This window comes from Photinus pyralis, unplaced genomic scaffold (assembly GCF_008802855.1).
Source record: "Photinus pyralis isolate 1611_PpyrPB1 unplaced genomic scaffold, Ppyr1.3 Ppyr1.4_LG4, whole genome shotgun sequence".
Taxonomy (NCBI): Eukaryota; Metazoa; Arthropoda; class Insecta; order Coleoptera; family Lampyridae; genus Photinus; species Photinus pyralis.
In genome coordinates, this window is record NW_022170511.1 from 20,773,631 (window position 1) to 20,789,653 (window position 16,023).

General features: G+C 39.3%; 3 protein-coding genes across 3 annotated transcripts; 1 reads left to right on the forward strand and 2 right to left on the reverse strand.

Moving 5' to 3' along the window:
- Nucleotides 1-4,971: 4,971 nt before the first annotated feature.
- LOC116169408 lies at nucleotides 4,972-7,264 on the reverse strand. The gene is made up of 3 exons (XM_031485493.1): nucleotides 7,213-7,264; nucleotides 5,790-6,938; nucleotides 4,972-5,728 (listed from the first exon to the last, which is right to left on the reverse strand). Exons 2-3 carry the CDS (start codon nucleotides 6,934-6,936, stop codon nucleotides 5,040-5,042), a joined length of 1,836 nt encoding a protein of 611 aa, XP_031341353.1. The 5' UTR covers nucleotides 6,937-6,938; nucleotides 7,213-7,264; the 3' UTR covers nucleotides 4,972-5,039.
- A 4,020-nt stretch (nucleotides 7,265-11,284) lies between these two features.
- Nucleotides 11,285-12,977, forward strand: LOC116168115 (protein will die slowly). Its single transcript, XM_031483787.1, has 7 exons — nucleotides 11,285-11,444; nucleotides 11,517-11,635; nucleotides 11,682-11,778; nucleotides 11,826-11,942; nucleotides 11,996-12,272; nucleotides 12,318-12,637; nucleotides 12,684-12,977. Exons 2-7 carry the CDS (start codon nucleotides 11,531-11,533, stop codon nucleotides 12,782-12,784), a joined length of 1,017 nt encoding a protein of 338 aa, XP_031339647.1. The 5' UTR covers nucleotides 11,285-11,444; nucleotides 11,517-11,530; the 3' UTR covers nucleotides 12,785-12,977.
- Nucleotides 12,884-13,661, reverse strand: LOC116168116 (uncharacterized protein C1orf131 homolog). The gene is made up of 3 exons (XM_031483788.1): nucleotides 13,327-13,661; nucleotides 13,078-13,283; nucleotides 12,884-13,030 (listed from the first exon to the last, which is right to left on the reverse strand). Exons 1-3 carry the CDS (start codon nucleotides 13,586-13,588, stop codon nucleotides 13,013-13,015), a joined length of 486 nt encoding a protein of 161 aa, XP_031339648.1. The 5' UTR covers nucleotides 13,589-13,661; the 3' UTR covers nucleotides 12,884-13,012.
- Nucleotides 13,662-16,023: the final 2,362 nt, after the last annotated feature.

A 16,023-nucleotide genomic window follows, 5' to 3' on the forward strand; every position in this document is an offset into this window, starting at 1 on the left:
CACACTATACATTTACAAATATCTATGCTCGAACCGGGATTCGAACCAGGGACCCTTAGCACCACAGTGCAGTTTCAACTAAACTGCGCCACACGGACCAGTTCAGTAGTAGTTCTTTTAGAGAACAAGATACCCAAAAACAATCGTACAGTATGGTGTAAAAAAGGCGCGTAGGTTGCCATGTAATTTGCTGAATGAATTGAAGTTGGCTGCAAAGGATTGGCATAATTATCTACGCATTGGTAGTGTACGTCTTTGATAGAAAGAAAAAATACTGTAATGAGAGAAGCTATCCCACCTCATGAAAGGCTGACTATGATAATTCGCGAAAAATTCCTCCAAACACCTGACCAGGATTTCTGGATGGGCTCATCGGTCATGACTTTCAGTCAGAATGGAAATTATAACGCTGATATTAAAAATAACGACGTTATAATAATTTATTTTGAAGAAAACACTTACATAATTATTTATGGCGACGCATTGTTAATTATTTGACAACAACTCTTAAAACAAAAACAAAACAATATGGGACGCCTATCGTAGTTGGCGGGAACGCGGCCATGCCTTCTGCCATGACTTTGGCTCCTAGGGGAACAACTGCCCTCGAATAATAGAAGTGGCGTTACACCCTCCCCCTTAGGATGGCGTGAACCGTCCCGGACGACATCCTAAATATAGAAATCATTACATTCTTTTTGGGCGACCTTTTTTGCGAATAGGTCGAACTGGTGCGGGATTCGAATTGACGGAGTTATTAGTAAATGGTGTAAGTGAAGAAGTGTGGTAAGTTCCCAAAGGAACATCTGGACTCTGAAGGGAGGATATTTGGAACGCCGAAGGAGAAACCTTCTTCATGATCACATACGGCCCATCTCGACGAGGAGCAAACTTTGCGGTGTATCCTTGCTTCGCATTGCTCAGTGCATGAGTGGCCACCAGTACCTTATCTCCAACTTTGTAATTTGGACCAGGGATTCGTTTCGTATCCGCATAAGATTTTGCGTGGTCTTGTTCCTTGTAGACGTGGTCTCGAACACGAGCTAGTACTTCCGAAAAGGTTTTTAAATATGGGGTAATTTGTGGTACAAAAGGAGCATTCAGAATGATTCCTCGAAGATCTCGTTGCACATCATCCGGAGTACGTAATTCCCTTCCAAAGGTTAAAAAGGCTGGTGTATATCCAGTAGCGGCTGAATTGGTTGAGTTCATCGCAAACCGTATACTGGGCAAATGGTCTTTCCACCCAGTGTGGGAGTTGGTCGTGAGTATGGCAAGTTGCGTCTTAATATCGCGATTCTTGCGCTCAACAGGGTTGGCCTCAGGATGATAAGCGGGAGTCAGAACTTGCTTAAACCCAAGACAGTACGATACGGCTTGCATAACTTCTCCCACAAATTGAGGACCATTATCACTTATTACGCGGCGAGGGGTGCCGTAGCGCAAAATTACCTCATCGACGAGCATCCGAGCACATGTTTCCGCGGTCGCGTTACGTAACGGAAATAATTCCAACCAACGGGTACTGGTATCTTCAACCACTAAAATCCACTTGAAACCCTCGGGCGTTTCTGGTAGAGGCCCAAAAAGATCAATGGACAAGGTTTCGAAACGTTGATTTTGTATTGGCGTCTGAAGCAATCCCGACGGTTTATGATTGCTAGGCTTGAAGCGCTGGCACTCGGTGCATCCTTTAACGTGCTGAGTAATTGTCCGGCGTATTCCAGGCCAATAGTATCGACTCATTATCTTCTGAAGAGTTTTCTCTACTCCATAATGTCCTGCAAGCGGCGAGTCGTGGTACTCGTACAGAACCTTAGCGATTTGAGATTTTGGAACGAGTTGTTGAGCTTCTTCATCGTCGCTATCCGGAGAGTAACGAAAAAGAATGCCATTCACCATAACGTAACCACGTTCAGACCAGTTTGTAGCATTAACGGGATCATCTGTAGACTCCAAAGCTTCGATGATCTTACGCAGGTCTGCATCTTCCAATTGTAGAAATCTAATCTTACTGCCATCTGTTACTGGGAGATCGACTGCGGCCGTGCAAATGTCTGTGGAATCCGATTGGCGCGGAGGACGAGATAATGTATCCGCGATTGCGTTGCATTTCCCTGGAGTGTACTCGATCTCGATATCGTACCCCTGCAACGATAAGGACCAGCGAGCTAGACGACCAGTTGGCGATTTCAGCGACATTAGCCATCGCAATGGCTGGTGGTCACTAACAATTTTAATTTTCGAATTCTCCAAATAACCACGAAATTTCTCGACCGCCCATACCACTGCTAAGGCTTCACGTTCCGTGGTGCTATAATTTCTTTCCGCACTGGTGAGTAATCTGCTTGCATATTCAATGGGCTTTTCATTGGGGGGCTCCCCCTGGAGTAAAGCGCCTCCGATAGCGTATGCACTCGCATCGGTTCTTAGGATGAATGGTAGTTCATGGTCGGCCTGTCGTAACACTGGGGCAGTCGTTAGAAGGTGCTTCACATGTTGAAAAGCCTGATCTTCTGGGTCTTCCCATTTCCAGGGTACGTCTTTTCGGGTGAGCTCGGTTAATGGTTTCACTAAGCTTGCGTACCCAGGAATAAACTTTCTGAACCACGATGCCGTTTGGATAAATGTCAAAAGCTGTTTGACATTTTGCGGTGCTGGCATTTCCGTGATCGCAGCGACTTTGGCAGGGTCAGGCTCAATGCCCTGAGGAGTAATGAGGTGGCCCAAATAGTTAATTTTAGGCCGTAAAAACATGCATTTTCCTCGATTTGCTTTGAGTTTGAAAAGGCGAAGACGCTCGAACACCGTTTTCAGATTTGACACATGTTCTTCAAAGGTGGACGATAACATTATTATGTCGTCCAAGTAAGCTAGTGCGAGGATATCCCTTAACCCCGAACGTAGGCGATCTATTAAACGTTGAAATGTAGAAGGTGAATTTCGTAGGCCGAATGGCATTCGTTTAAAACGGAAGTTACCCATGGGCGAAGTAAAACCCGTTTTATCGCGATCCTCTTCGCGTACGGGTACTTGCCAGTAACCGGAGCGTAAATCAAGGGTCGTCATAAATTTGGTTTTCTTCGCGGCCTGCAATAGCTCTTCAATGCGCGGCAACGGGTATCGATCAGGCACCGTAACCGAATTTATCTTTCGATAATCGACGCACACGCGGTAACTACCTCACTTTTTTGGTACTAATACCACAGGTGCTGCAAAAGGGGATTCGCAGGGTTCGATTATATCTTGCGCTAGCATTCGATCTAACTCCTCTTCTAAAAATTTCTTTTTTATTGGAGACAGCTTGTATGGAGGGACTGCAATAGGCGTGTTATCGGACAATTTAATCGTGTGTTCCGCATAAGGGGTTGGCTCGAGACGTTCGGAAAATACATCTGCGAATTCATTCAACAATGAATTTATACGATCGCGTTCGTTGTCGAGTAGCGTCTCTCCCTCGTGCGCTCTAAGTGATAAATCGGAACGTTGTATTGCGTTTATGGGCACGGAATTCGCGATTTCCTCGGTTAGAAAACCATACCGGGTTTCCGGGTAATTTGAAAAGAACCAGTTATTTTGGGCGAAGTCCAGAATCATACCCGCGGCTTTGATAAAATCTGCGCCTAACAATGTCCGACTATTGACAAATTCAGGGATAGCCAGCATGGATGTCTGAATTTCGTTTGACTGGAGGTGAATGGTAATGTTAAACTGTTTGGCGATCACGACTCGTTCATTTCCGTCCGCAAGCTTAATCGTAACATCTTTGTCTATGAATGGCTCTCCGCATGAGATTAACAGTTTATACAATTGTGCTCCAGCGATACTGGTTTTAGAACCAGTATCCAAACATGCTGACCCATGAAATTGGTGAATTCTGATGAGTAGCATTGGACGTTCCTGATCAGTAGTTGAAGAAACGTTCAGCATATTGAATGTCATCATTGAGGACGTTGAAGCATGTGATGACTCTTGGGTTTTGGACGTACACTTGGGGCAGCTGCTACGAATGTAACCGGGACTGCCGCATCCAAAACATACCAATTTAGGACCTGAATTAGTGGTCGAGTTATTAGCGTCGTTTTCCGCAGGTGGGGCCGACGGACGTGTACGAGAGGCAAACTTCCTGCATTGGGATTTTGTGTGCCCAAAGTTATGACAAAATTCACATTTAGGCCGAGGTTTATTTGGTTTTTCCTCAGGAATAACAGACGGGTTCGATGTCTTGATGAAAGAGCCAGAGTTACTCAGAAAGTTCTGTTCTATCGACCGAGCTTTATTAATTAGCGTGTCGAAATTGTCAACTTGTTCGCGGGGTAAATGTTCCCGAATGCGGCGGTTAAGAAGACCGTATATCATATCGAGTTTATGCTTTTCGTGTAGCTCGGGTTGCCGTGGAAGACGTGCTAGCAGTGAGCGAGCATTTGCTATGAATATATCGGTTTGTTCCTGCTCCCCCTGCTCTTTAGAAATTAGTTCGCGATAGATTTTATGTGGCGGTTTATTGAACCCGAAAGCGTGGCGAAGTGATTTCAATGCGTCTTCCCACGTAGAGACTGTATCTCGAACTCCATGCCACCAAGTAGCGGCTTGGCCATCAAGAAGCATTGACAAGCCCTTAAGAGCGTTGTCCTCAGTAATCATTACGCATTATTTGTAAACCGATATCGCGTCAATGAATGCATCGCAATCGTCGCCTTTGTCACCCGAAAACCGAGACGCGCATTTTGAAAAATTCCCACTGCGTCCTGGTGCAGGTGAAGAGCTGGCGACTTCTCGATTTGTATTAGTGATAGGGTAATTCCGGGAGAGATGCTCAAATTTTCTAATATCATTTATTATTTTAAAGGTTTTCTTATTTTTTACATGTAAGTTAGGACAATGATTCGGCATATAATCATCTTTAGTAATTACTAATCACTTGCGCATTAGGACACGCTATAAAATTTATAATAATTTTTTTGTGCTGGTATCATTTGGGGCATCTCACCCACGCACTGTGGGAGAGATGCCATTACCATTTGGGTGAGATGCCATCATTAGTTTTTCTTTTTTAAGAGGAGTTTTGCGCAGTATTCGCACAAATTTTCAAATTTGGAACAACCTTCGTGCAGCCAATTCTCGCAGTGAAGGCACTTGATCCAATCTTCTTTTTTTTTAGTTGTGTGATACTGTTCGCCACATCCTGTGCATGCTGTGTCATCATCGTTTTCTTCGTTTGTACTGCTGTCATGCAATGATATATCGGATTCACCATCGCTTGAGTCAGAGAGTGCCTTCCTCCCCTTTGGAACTGTAGATGCACTCATTTTGCCTTTTACAGAAACTGATAACGGTTTCCTCTTGCCTTTTGTCGAACTTTTCTTTTTTAAAAGGGCGTCGTTTTTTGCCTGTTGTATCTTACGGCGTTTTTCTATATTTTCTGGGCTGGTGAGTTCCTCAGCTACCTTTCGTGCTCTTTTTGTTACATTTAGAACTGCCACACTTGGAACGGGTGCAACAATAGTTAACGCTTTCCCAGGCGTCAGCTTTTCAGCTTCATCAATAGGATCTGGGTGAATTTGGGGTGCTGAACGAGGTTCTTCGTTTTGCGGAATTTCTTGAGATGTAGATGGTTGTGGACTGGACCTTTGAGGTTGTTCTAAATCTAATTTATCACCTTCTGCATCTTCAGGGCCAGTTGTGTAAGCGTAGTCAGGAATACTGTCCGGATTATACGGAGAGATACCTAAAATGCCATTACATTTTTAGTGGTACCAATGTGGATATTAGGTCTACTTTTTTCTTACCTGTCGCCTTAAAACCAGAAGTTCCGTTCTGAACAGACGCTGCCTTCCCCCAGGCGATATTTAACAGCTTTCCAAACACCAGTCGAGTTATTCTCCTGTCAGCATTCGTTTTCACCCAAACATTGCACGCTTGGTAGAAAGCAGATTTTAATGACTTGAAGAATGCTCGGTCAAGTGGCTGAAGGTAGTGAGTGGTGTGCGGCGGTAAGCATAGCAGAATTATATCATGTTCTTCTGCAAATGATAGAGTTTCTATGGAATTGCAATGGGAAGCGTGGCCATCCAATAGTAAAAGTACCTTCCCTGCAGGTTTCCGCGGTAGGAAGTGAGTTTTGAGCCATTCTAAGAATATGTCTGAATTAATATAAGCAGACTTTTGGCACATATAAACAACAGATCCGGCAGGCATTCCATCTTCAAATTCCGCTTTCTTGTTCTTTCCTTTGAAAATACACGCTGGTGGTAGGAAAGTGCCCTCTCCATTGCAGCAAGCTACCACAGTAATGGTCTCGCCCTTTTCTGCAGCAGTTAAAGCAGTCACCACTTTTGATCCTTTTCCAGCAATTACCTCACCAGGTCTGTTGTTTAGCTGAAGACCGCTCTCGTCCATATTGTATATATTGGATGGCTTATTAAACAAATTATGTTCCTCCAAAATGTTCTTAAGCAATTGGAAATAATTTTGTACAATATTTTTGTTCATACCAAGACTTCGCTGTCTAGACAATCCTTCTGCTTTCCTTACCGACAATTCAGGATTCCTCCGTAAGAAAGATGCTAGCCAATCGTAACCTGCAAGCTGTTTTTCAGAATCGAATTTATGAGGTATTTTCAATTTTTCCGCTAATCTAAATGCCATCTCTCTAACATCTAGCCTTGTAGGAGTAAATCCTCGTTCTTGTAACCGTTTTATATGCTGAACCATTTTCTTTTCTCCCTCCTCGCCCAACAAACTAGCTGGTCCCATTCTTCCTTTGGTAAAATTTTTCTTTTCAATGCGTCGTTTTAAGGTTCGAAGTGGAATATTATATATTCTCGCGGCTTCATTAATATCTGTTCCATCAGAAACACTTTGTACAGCAGTACGCAGCATTTCCTCGGTCCATTTACCTCGCGAAGGGCATTTTTTTGTATACACAGTAGGCATTTCTAAAAAATATACAACAGTAGGTTAACGGCATCACACCCTGAATGAAATTGGCATCTCTCCCGTTTGTCAGGGAGAGATGCCTAACGATGTAAGAAGAACTGAATGCTTCCAAATGCATGGCTAGCGCAACGAAACATAACCCTACTTATTACTCTATCACCTTGTTATATGCAAATAATATACAACGTATGTTTATGTAGTCAATAAACAAGTTGAACTCATGCACTTGGAAATTTTCGACATGCTAAAAACGTATAATAGTTCATAACTTACCTCTACAGTTGAATTTTTCAGCGGTTATGACATACGTTTGATCACCGTAAATAGCGCTACAACTTAATTGCACAGTGAAGTCACCTGACCGTTAATATTTGCAGAAAAACGAGTTCGGCATCTCTACCGCAGTGGCATCTATCCCGGAATTACCCCTACTGCACTCTATTTCTATTAAAATACCATTTTGATTAGAATGTTGTAGGTACACATTAAAATAAAAGCAAAAGTCGATCACTTGATTTGTTTGATCTGACAGTAGTCAGTCAGTTGCGGTTGCTAGGCAAAATTTCCAGTCCGGTAAAAATTTTCAGTCTGGTAATAGTTATTTACATAAACGTCCGGAAAATGATACATTACTGGCGAGGAAATATTGAAGTGCGAGGCCCCTTTGGTCGACCGCCTACAACTTCCAATTCAAACCCAGACGCACCTACCCTTACACTCAAAATTTAATGCAGACGGATAAACATGGTGAATGCGTAACCATAATTTTGCGTTGTAAAATGAAGTTTTTATAACTCATTTCACCTTCTTCAACATCGCCGCCGCCAACTTCCAAAAAAAGTTCGCTTGAACATCCACCTAGTAGTACCTATCCAATGAACCTTTTTCGAGCTCTCCATACAACAATTTATATCCCACTTTCTTCAACATCCCCCACAATAAAGTACGATCGTATCAACCACATGGCATCTTTCGAGCTTTCTATGGTGTTTTATAATTCTCCCCTTCTACTTTTTCCACCACCACCGCCGCCACCGCAGAAAACCCATTGCATTGTCCTAACAAAATAGCACCAAGTTCTGACTTCAAATTTGGAAATAGAATCTTAATTGGCAGCTATTGAATAATTGTTGAATGGAAGACAGTCTCCAAAGAAGGTAGGTACTTTTCGTTTTCAAATTGATATTTTTACCCAAAATCGTCACGAAACCTTCATTTTCATGCCTATTTTCTGTCAGGAAATTTTAGTTTCCATGGCAGAGGCAGAGCAGACTACGTTTCCTGCCGCTCGTCACTTTACAGGTCGCACCGTCACTTTACCGGCCGCATTTGTGACATTTCCAAATGTCTATATGACTCCTGTTATCACTGACAGATTGTTCCATAGAAAAATTGAAATTTTGTATTAAAATACGATTTCGGGTAAAATACAAAACTCGTCAGTTAAATGACATTACTGGCGAGGAAACATTGAAGTGCGAGGCCCCTTTCGGACTTTTATGTAAATAACTATTTCCAAAATTAGTACATTTCGTTTGTTATTTTCCATTTAATTCGCAATCAATATCGATCAATAAATGAAATAAGTATAAACTGTAATCAGGGAAAAAATAATGCGAACACAAGCGATTGAATCGCATTGGATAGCATATCTGCTATATTGAATTATAAGTTTGCTTGTTAAAACACGATGGTCAAATGGAAAAGCGATTCTCCACACGTCACGGAAAAATTAATGTGGACCCTACCGATTGCAACACCGTTTCAGATAGTCCACGTTGTCACACTTATACGGTGCTACTAAATTTGCATGAATATCGATCAATAAACAACAAAGTTATTAATTTTTGCTTTGGGTTGATTTGGCTAAAACCCCTCCATAAAATACTCAATTTTTGTGGAACTTCTCATAGCTCGAGCTTCTATTGGCGACACCTGAAAGAGAGATCGCGATTCCAGCTCTAAGAAACTTTTGGGAGCCCAAAGTCGACTACCCCTCGCGTGCCTTGCAAAAGGTGGTTAATTTCGCCCGTAGGAATGAAAAACAAAATTCCGTCACGAAGGAGATGTGCGGGTTTACAAGATCTTTCCGACGACATCAATTTGAATGCAATCGGACACAAACTCTAGAAGAAGATAGGAAAAAATTTAAAATAACACGCTCAGTGATGGCGCCCAGATGTCGCCAGCCCCAATCATATAGTCTCGTCACTAAAGTTGTTCATTACACGGCCCCGGTAGGTACATATACACTCCTCGTCTTTCTACAAGCGTACTCATATACGGGCTCGCAGTTGCCGCCTGCCAGCTAGCCGGCCGGCCAAAGTGAGATGCGCTAAAAAGCTAATATGTGCTAATTTACTACTTTAATTCGAAGTTGCCCCTCCATTTCCAGAGGTACCATCACATACCTATTCTGCAGGAGATATTGTAGTTAACAGAATGAAGTGTAAGAAAATAAGAGTAAAAACACAAAAGGTAATTAATGAACATTTAAGACACTGCCGAAGTTATAATTACGAACTGTAGTACTGTTTAGAGTAACATCAGGTTCCGTTAGATCTATATAGTCAGTTTTCTCCTACGTTTACTATAAAAATCTGAGTACCTTTGAACAGAAAAAAAATTCAACTCAAACTTAGATGTTGAAAAATTGAAGAAAAACTTTAAAGGGTAGTAGCACGGCAACGAAAGAAGTGTTAAGGTTTTCAAAATATTCCGACGAGTAGAACACGCTGTAACGGGAGTTAAAATTGGTGAAAAGAACTAGTGTGTGCTTCTAAAATAAAATCTTTTCTACTCCCCTGAGAAAAGAGTCAACAATGTGATAGAAATTCCTAGACATTATTTCAAATTGATTACATATTTATTATGATTAAACAATGAATTCCAACAAATTATTATAATCAATCTAAACGGACAAACGCCTAATTCTGAACGTCCCTACTAGCCAGATAATTTAATTTTATATTAGCAAACATTGTCATATAATTCTAAAAGGTGTTCGAACCGAGGTAAGAATTTTTCATCTGTGACAGAGATGGGAACTTCCTTAGATCAGTGTCGAGCATTCTGCAGGCTACTCCGAATTAGGTTTTCTTGCAGTTTTCCTAATTCGTAAGGTAAATAGCGGGGTAGTATAGAAGACCTTCTGCAGGGGCACCTCTAAAAACCATTACGCGGATCACTCTGTAATTGGGCACAAGCCTGTTTAGGGCCCAGAACAAGAGAGGAACAAAAAATAAATAAATAAATAAAATATAATATAAACATAATTGAAAATAATTAGTCCGTTACATACTTAAGAAAAATACTCGACTTTAATAATATCCAATCAGCAGTATTTATACTTGTATTTGCGCACGCGCGTCAGTGATACGAGTGCATGTTTAGATACACTTTGTTCCATTGATGTAAAAATGAACACCTTTTTTGATAAAGTGCATATAACAAAACTCTTCGGCAATACAACAAAGTGCGCTAACCAAATTTTAAGACATTAATTGGCTCCTATCGTGCGTTACTGAGAAATACATTAATCTTTGGGGCTTTTGGGAGTATAGCATTCTTAACATAGTTACACTTTGTATATACATAGCTCCTATAGTGCCTGTTGCAATTGCAAACCATTGAAGAATGAACATTAAAAATTGGCAAAAAAATTGTTTATTGAAAAATGACATACATATTGTTACACGCCTTTTGAAAATAGGCAAAAAAAATATTCTTTTTTTGTTACAAATCAGTGCAGGCGCTAAAAGACTACATATATATCTAGCAGAGTGTGCTATAACTATAATAATTTAGAAGTAACAAATGTCTAATTACGATAAGTACCTCTTAATTAATCACAACTATTTTTTTGTTCTACCAAGCTAAAGAGTGTTAGTCTGCTCTCCACTAAAAATAAAGAAACAAATTTTGAATTAGGGTACTTGATTAGCACTATGTCGATGCTAGGTCATATGGTGAGAACATATATAGTTTCAGTCTGGCATAAATACCTAAAAAATATGTTTACGTTTTAATGTCTTGTGGTATTAATTGGGATAAATTTAAGAAGATATGCTTGTATATGACGTCATAAATTAAATTGTAATCTGCGAAATGATAAATTACACGCAATTAAGCAGTACTAATATTAATAATTTGATTTAATCTACCTAACAGACAAATTTTTCTTACCATCATTGGTTGCTAACGTTTTTGATCTGCACGCTTTGGTTATACGTAGTGGTGTTGACGCCACGTTGTTGGAAATAATCATTGGTAACTTTACAAACCTCTGTTGAAACACCATGTACATTCGAGATATCCAACAAATTCGACGAAAATACCTCGTTCCGAAGATTCGATGTATCATTCATCGAACGTCGTCGCGGTTGTATCATGTCAACTGTAAAGGTTTTAACAATATTTATTTAAAATTTCCATACGCGCAATTAATTATTCGTTGATAAAAATACGTTTTGTCAGTTATACGAGTGAGTAGTCGTACTATAAAGGTAAGTAGCGGCATTCCTTTCATAATCAAATAAAACGGCGTGCATCACAATACAAGTATTTACCTTTTGCAGGTTGTAAAAGTATTATGCTACCTTTGGGTAGCACTCCACCAGTACAGCAATCGAGCAATATGCAGCAACAGGGAAGCATGACTCCTACGGGAGGATCCAACAAACCTAGCAGTAGTTTGGTAAGAAAGAATCGACGATGAGTTTGCTCTAACCTACTCCTTATAGAAACCGAACTATACTCTCAAGTTCACTTTAGCCGGCCATACAAAAGCGGTGTCCTCTGTTAAATTCAGCCCGAACGGCGAATGGCTGGCAAGTTCATGTAAGTACTTCTAACCGGATCAACTTCAATTTCAAGTGTTATTGTAGCTGCGGATAAACTTATCAAAATCTGGGGCGCGTACGATGGTAAATTCGAAAAAACCATCTCCGGGCACAAGCTCGGTATAAGCGATGTGGCGTGGTCTACCGATAGCAGACTGTTGGGTAATCAACTGTCGCCTTTGATACGTCTGGTGGTGCTAAATTTTCTGTTGTAGTCTCCGCTAGCGACGATAAAACACTGAAAATATGGGAGTTGTCTTCAGGGAAGTGCTTAAAAACACTAAAGGGACACAGTAATTACGTTTTCTGCTGTAATTTTAACCCACAATCCAATCTGATTGTGTCCGGGTCGTTTGACGAGACCGTACGCATTTGGGATGTACGGACGGGTAAATGCTTGAAAACCCTGCCGGCCCATTCAGATCCGGTTAGTGCGGTACATTTTAATCGAGATGGTTCGCTTATTGTCAGTAGCAGTTATGACGGTTTATGGTGAGTTTCTTGCAGATTAGGTGGTACCTGACCAGTGTTTTGTAGCCGAATATGGGATACCGCTTCGGGGCAATGTTTAAAAACATTAATCGACGATGACAATCCTCCAGTTTCCTTCGTGAAATTCTCCCCGAACGGAAAATATATATTAGCGGCTACTTTAGACAATATGTTAAAGTTGTGGGATTATTCCAAAGTGAAGTGCTTGAAAACGTATTCGGGGCACAAAAACGAAAAGTACTGCATTTTTGCAAATTTCTCCGTCACAGGTGGTAAATGGATCGTGAGTGGTTCTGAAGACAGTATGGTATACATTTGGAATTTGCAAACGAAAGAAATTGTCCAAAAGTTACAAGGGCATACAGGTAACTTACGCACATTCGTCCAGAGATAAATAATGAAATTGTTTAGATGTGGTTCTTTGCACCACCTGCCACCCGACAGAAAATATCATCGCTTCGGCAGCGTTAGAAAATGATAAAACGATTAAGTTGTGGAAAAGCGACACTTAGCCCCATTTTTTCAACTTCGCTGTATAAGTACCTCTCGCAATTAAGTACAACAAAATTGAAAAATCTAACGTTAATTAGTGATTAATGTTTCAATTTAGAAAATTGCACCATAAGTCTTTAATACATTTGTATTCCAATCAGTGTAATTGACATTTTCAGTGTTGTTTCATAAATATAGAATATCGATTTTTTATTTGAGAATTTTATTGTATCAATAACTAATCCTTGTCACTTCTTCGATTTTACCTACAACATGTATCTATCAAAACTAAAAAGGGACACTACCTTCATACCTTTGTAGTACCATATGCTTCCAGTAAGCTGCCTTTTAACACATTCTTTCTCCGTTTAGATTTTTTAATTTTCACGAGAGATTTTCCCTGTTCATCTTTTCCTAACTGTTGAAACCTTAAATTGCTGTCATTTACTTCCTTCTCCTTTTTACGCTCTTCTAAAAGCTCCTTGTAATTTTTGTACTTATTTTTGGGCGGTTTTGCACCTGAAACAACGATAAACAAGTGCTCATAAAATGTGAATCGTACCTAATTTAATCGCCAGTCGTATTTGAGCTTCTTGTTTCTTATTATGATCCAATCCTGATATTCCAAACTTTAACACTTCGTAACGAGCCTTTTTTATGTCGAAAACGTTAGATTTTTCATTTTTGGTGGTTGGAGATGAAGAAGACGATGTTTGCTTTTGCTTCTTCTTGTAGGATGTGAAAGTGACTGATTCAAAATCTTTATTACAGTTTGAGTTTATAATCGAGGATTTTGTTGGGATAAAATCTAAGGAATTTTGCATTTTTTTAATTAAAATTATGTACCTGTAGAAAACTAAATTGAGGTTAGGTTGCCATTCACGTGTTGTTTTCAATTTTACCTTAGACTAAAATCCCGAAGATGGCGACACAATATTCTATGGCGCCCATTAGTACAAAGCGATCAAAAATGAGTTGCTGTCAGTCACCTTTGGAATTTTTGTTTATCTGTTTTGTTTTGTTTTGTTCCACGGAGGCCACCCATTACGAATTTATAATTACGTGATAACGAGAGTAAAATCGACGAGGTATAAAAGGTTGAACCCCTTTTTGGTGGTAACGCCAGCTTATTAGATCGTAACGTCAATTTTCTTCTTCGCCTCATTTTGTCCTCTTTAGCTTTAAAATTGTAATTTTCTTTTCTTCTAATTGCAGTGCAGATCGGACATGAATCTTCATTACGGATTTATAACTGTGGGAGGACGTAATTAGAGTATAATCGACGAGATGGAGATGGAAGGTTGGTATTAACTTTTTATTTATGCCTCATTGTGTACAGTGTAACGGGAGCTCTCAAAAAACTTGATACAGGCTTTGTTACAAACTGCCAATAGTTATCATTTATGCTAATCTTTAACTCAATATTATTTTCGTATTCAAAATGGAGGAGTTTGTCCATAACATTCAACCAACTCTCCATCTTTTGGGCCCGATTTTAATAATAACATCATATATTGATATTGGAGGGGAGAGGAGAGCATATGCTCATATCCTTTTCGTTGACTGTGCCCGTTTTAATTTCGGTCCAACGGGCGGATACGTAAATGACAGTAGTAGGAGTTAAAATGGACAGTGTTTCATTGAACCAAGTAACTAATGGCTCCACCCAATGAAAGAATAATAATGCCTTATAATAAGCGCTATTTTTTTTTCAAAAACGCGCTAAAAACTCTATTTGGAAGGAACTCGTACATGTTGTAACCCTATCTTTAAAACTACCCTTTTTTCTGTTTCATTTTGAACCCTTAGCTTTAAAACTCTAATTTTTAGCTTCCTAGCATGAGTTAGGTACCCATCTCAAAAGTCATTGAAAACTGAGAAAAAAATGCGCTTATTGTGGTCACTTTGGTTTGTTAGGTGTCGAGGCTTCCATTAAGAAAGGAATTTTTTCTTTGTTTATTACTAAAAAAGTGATAGTAAAAATGCGAAAATTGTACATACCTACGCAGATTAAAGATGCGTAAACAATTATTGCACATGCCCAGACCCACATTTATTATTTGAGAATCAATTCTTCTGAAATTTTAGGTTGGGATTCTTCTTAAAAATGAAATTGAAGTAGAACATTTCTTATTTGTGGCTGGATTTTTACGAAATTTTAACAGCCGGCCCGTGTGGCGCAGTTCAGTTAAAGCTGGACTGTGGTGCTAAGGGTCTCTGGTTCGAATCGGAGTTCCGGCATGGATATTTGTAAATGTATAGTGCCCACTCAAAAATAAAGATGAAAAAATTGTTATCTTTATCTAGATAAAAAAATTTCAAACCACGTTATATTTATCTAGATTGAAAATATGTTGATCTGTATCTCATTTTTATTAAAATCGAAAAAAATGGAATTTTTATAGGACAAGAGCATTATATGCGTGCAAGGTGGGAAATTAAATAAATTTTAGATGAATTTATTACTAGTACATATTTATTATTTATTATTTATTATTTATTATTTATTATTTATTATTTATTATTTATTATTTATTATTTATTATTTATTATTTATTATTTATTATTTATTATTTATTATTTATTATTTATTATTTATTATTATTTCAACAGAGAGTCCGAGATCAGGATTATTATTTTTCATTTAATTCCATACAAAAACGGCTACAGAAAATTGAAAACGTATGTCAGAAAATGGATTGCGCGTACGCAGAGTCATGTTCTTAGCGCGTTTCTACAACAATAAACAATGTGCTATTGTAGCCACTTTGTGCGTCCGTCCCTGGATCCCTCCGTCCGTCTGTCTGTTGGTACGGTTGTGTCGCATTCAGATATTTATCTTAAGAGCTGCTTTTGTGCCATTTGGTTCGTTATGGTGTCAAGGCTTGCACCATTTCTTCTATGTCTCTTAAAGGCAGTTATAGCAAAAAAATCTTTTTTTTGCTTTTCATAATTTTAAACGTTGTTGCATTTTGATTTTTAATTAGTCAAAACTTGTAACTCAAACTCTACTTTAGCGATCATTTTGGATCAAACAACCCCAACATTTTATTGATTTATTGATAGCAAAAGATAAAATTATCTCCGTTAGAAACCACGGTTAAAGGTTTGGGTCATTATTTATTAGTGCATTTTTTGAAAAAATAGATTGCGCATGCGCAGACCCAACTTTCTTGTTTATGAGCAGTTTTTTTTCTGAAATTTGAAAAATAAATTAAACGTACACAAAAAAATAAACTGCGCATACGGAGACCAAACC

Excerpts from the sequence above, each read along its gene's own strand:
- LOC116169408 (XM_031485493.1), bottom strand. The coding sequence starts at position 6,936 with ATGCCTACTGTGTATACAAAAAAATGCCCTTCGCGAGGTAAATGGACC. Across the intron at positions 5,729-5,789 it reads TTCTGGTTTTAAGGCGACAG|GTATCTCTCCGTATAATCCG; the intron begins GTAAGAAAAAAG and ends ATGGCATTTTAG.
- LOC116168115 (XM_031483787.1), top strand. The coding sequence starts at position 11,531 with ATGCTACCTTTGGGTAGCACTCCACCAGTACAGCAATCGAGCAATATG. Across the intron at positions 11,779-11,825 it reads CGAATGGCTGGCAAGTTCAT|CTGCGGATAAACTTATCAAA; the intron begins GTAAGTACTTCT and ends GTGTTATTGTAG. Across the intron at positions 12,273-12,317 it reads AGCAGTTATGACGGTTTATG|CCGAATATGGGATACCGCTT; the intron begins GTGAGTTTCTTG and ends AGTGTTTTGTAG.
- LOC116168116 (XM_031483788.1), bottom strand. The coding sequence starts at position 13,588 with ATGCAAAATTCCTTAGATTTTATCCCAACAAAATCCTCGATTATAAAC. Across the intron at positions 13,284-13,326 it reads ACGACTGGCGATTAAATTAG|GTGCAAAACCGCCCAAAAAT; the intron begins GTACGATTCACA and ends TCGTTGTTTCAG.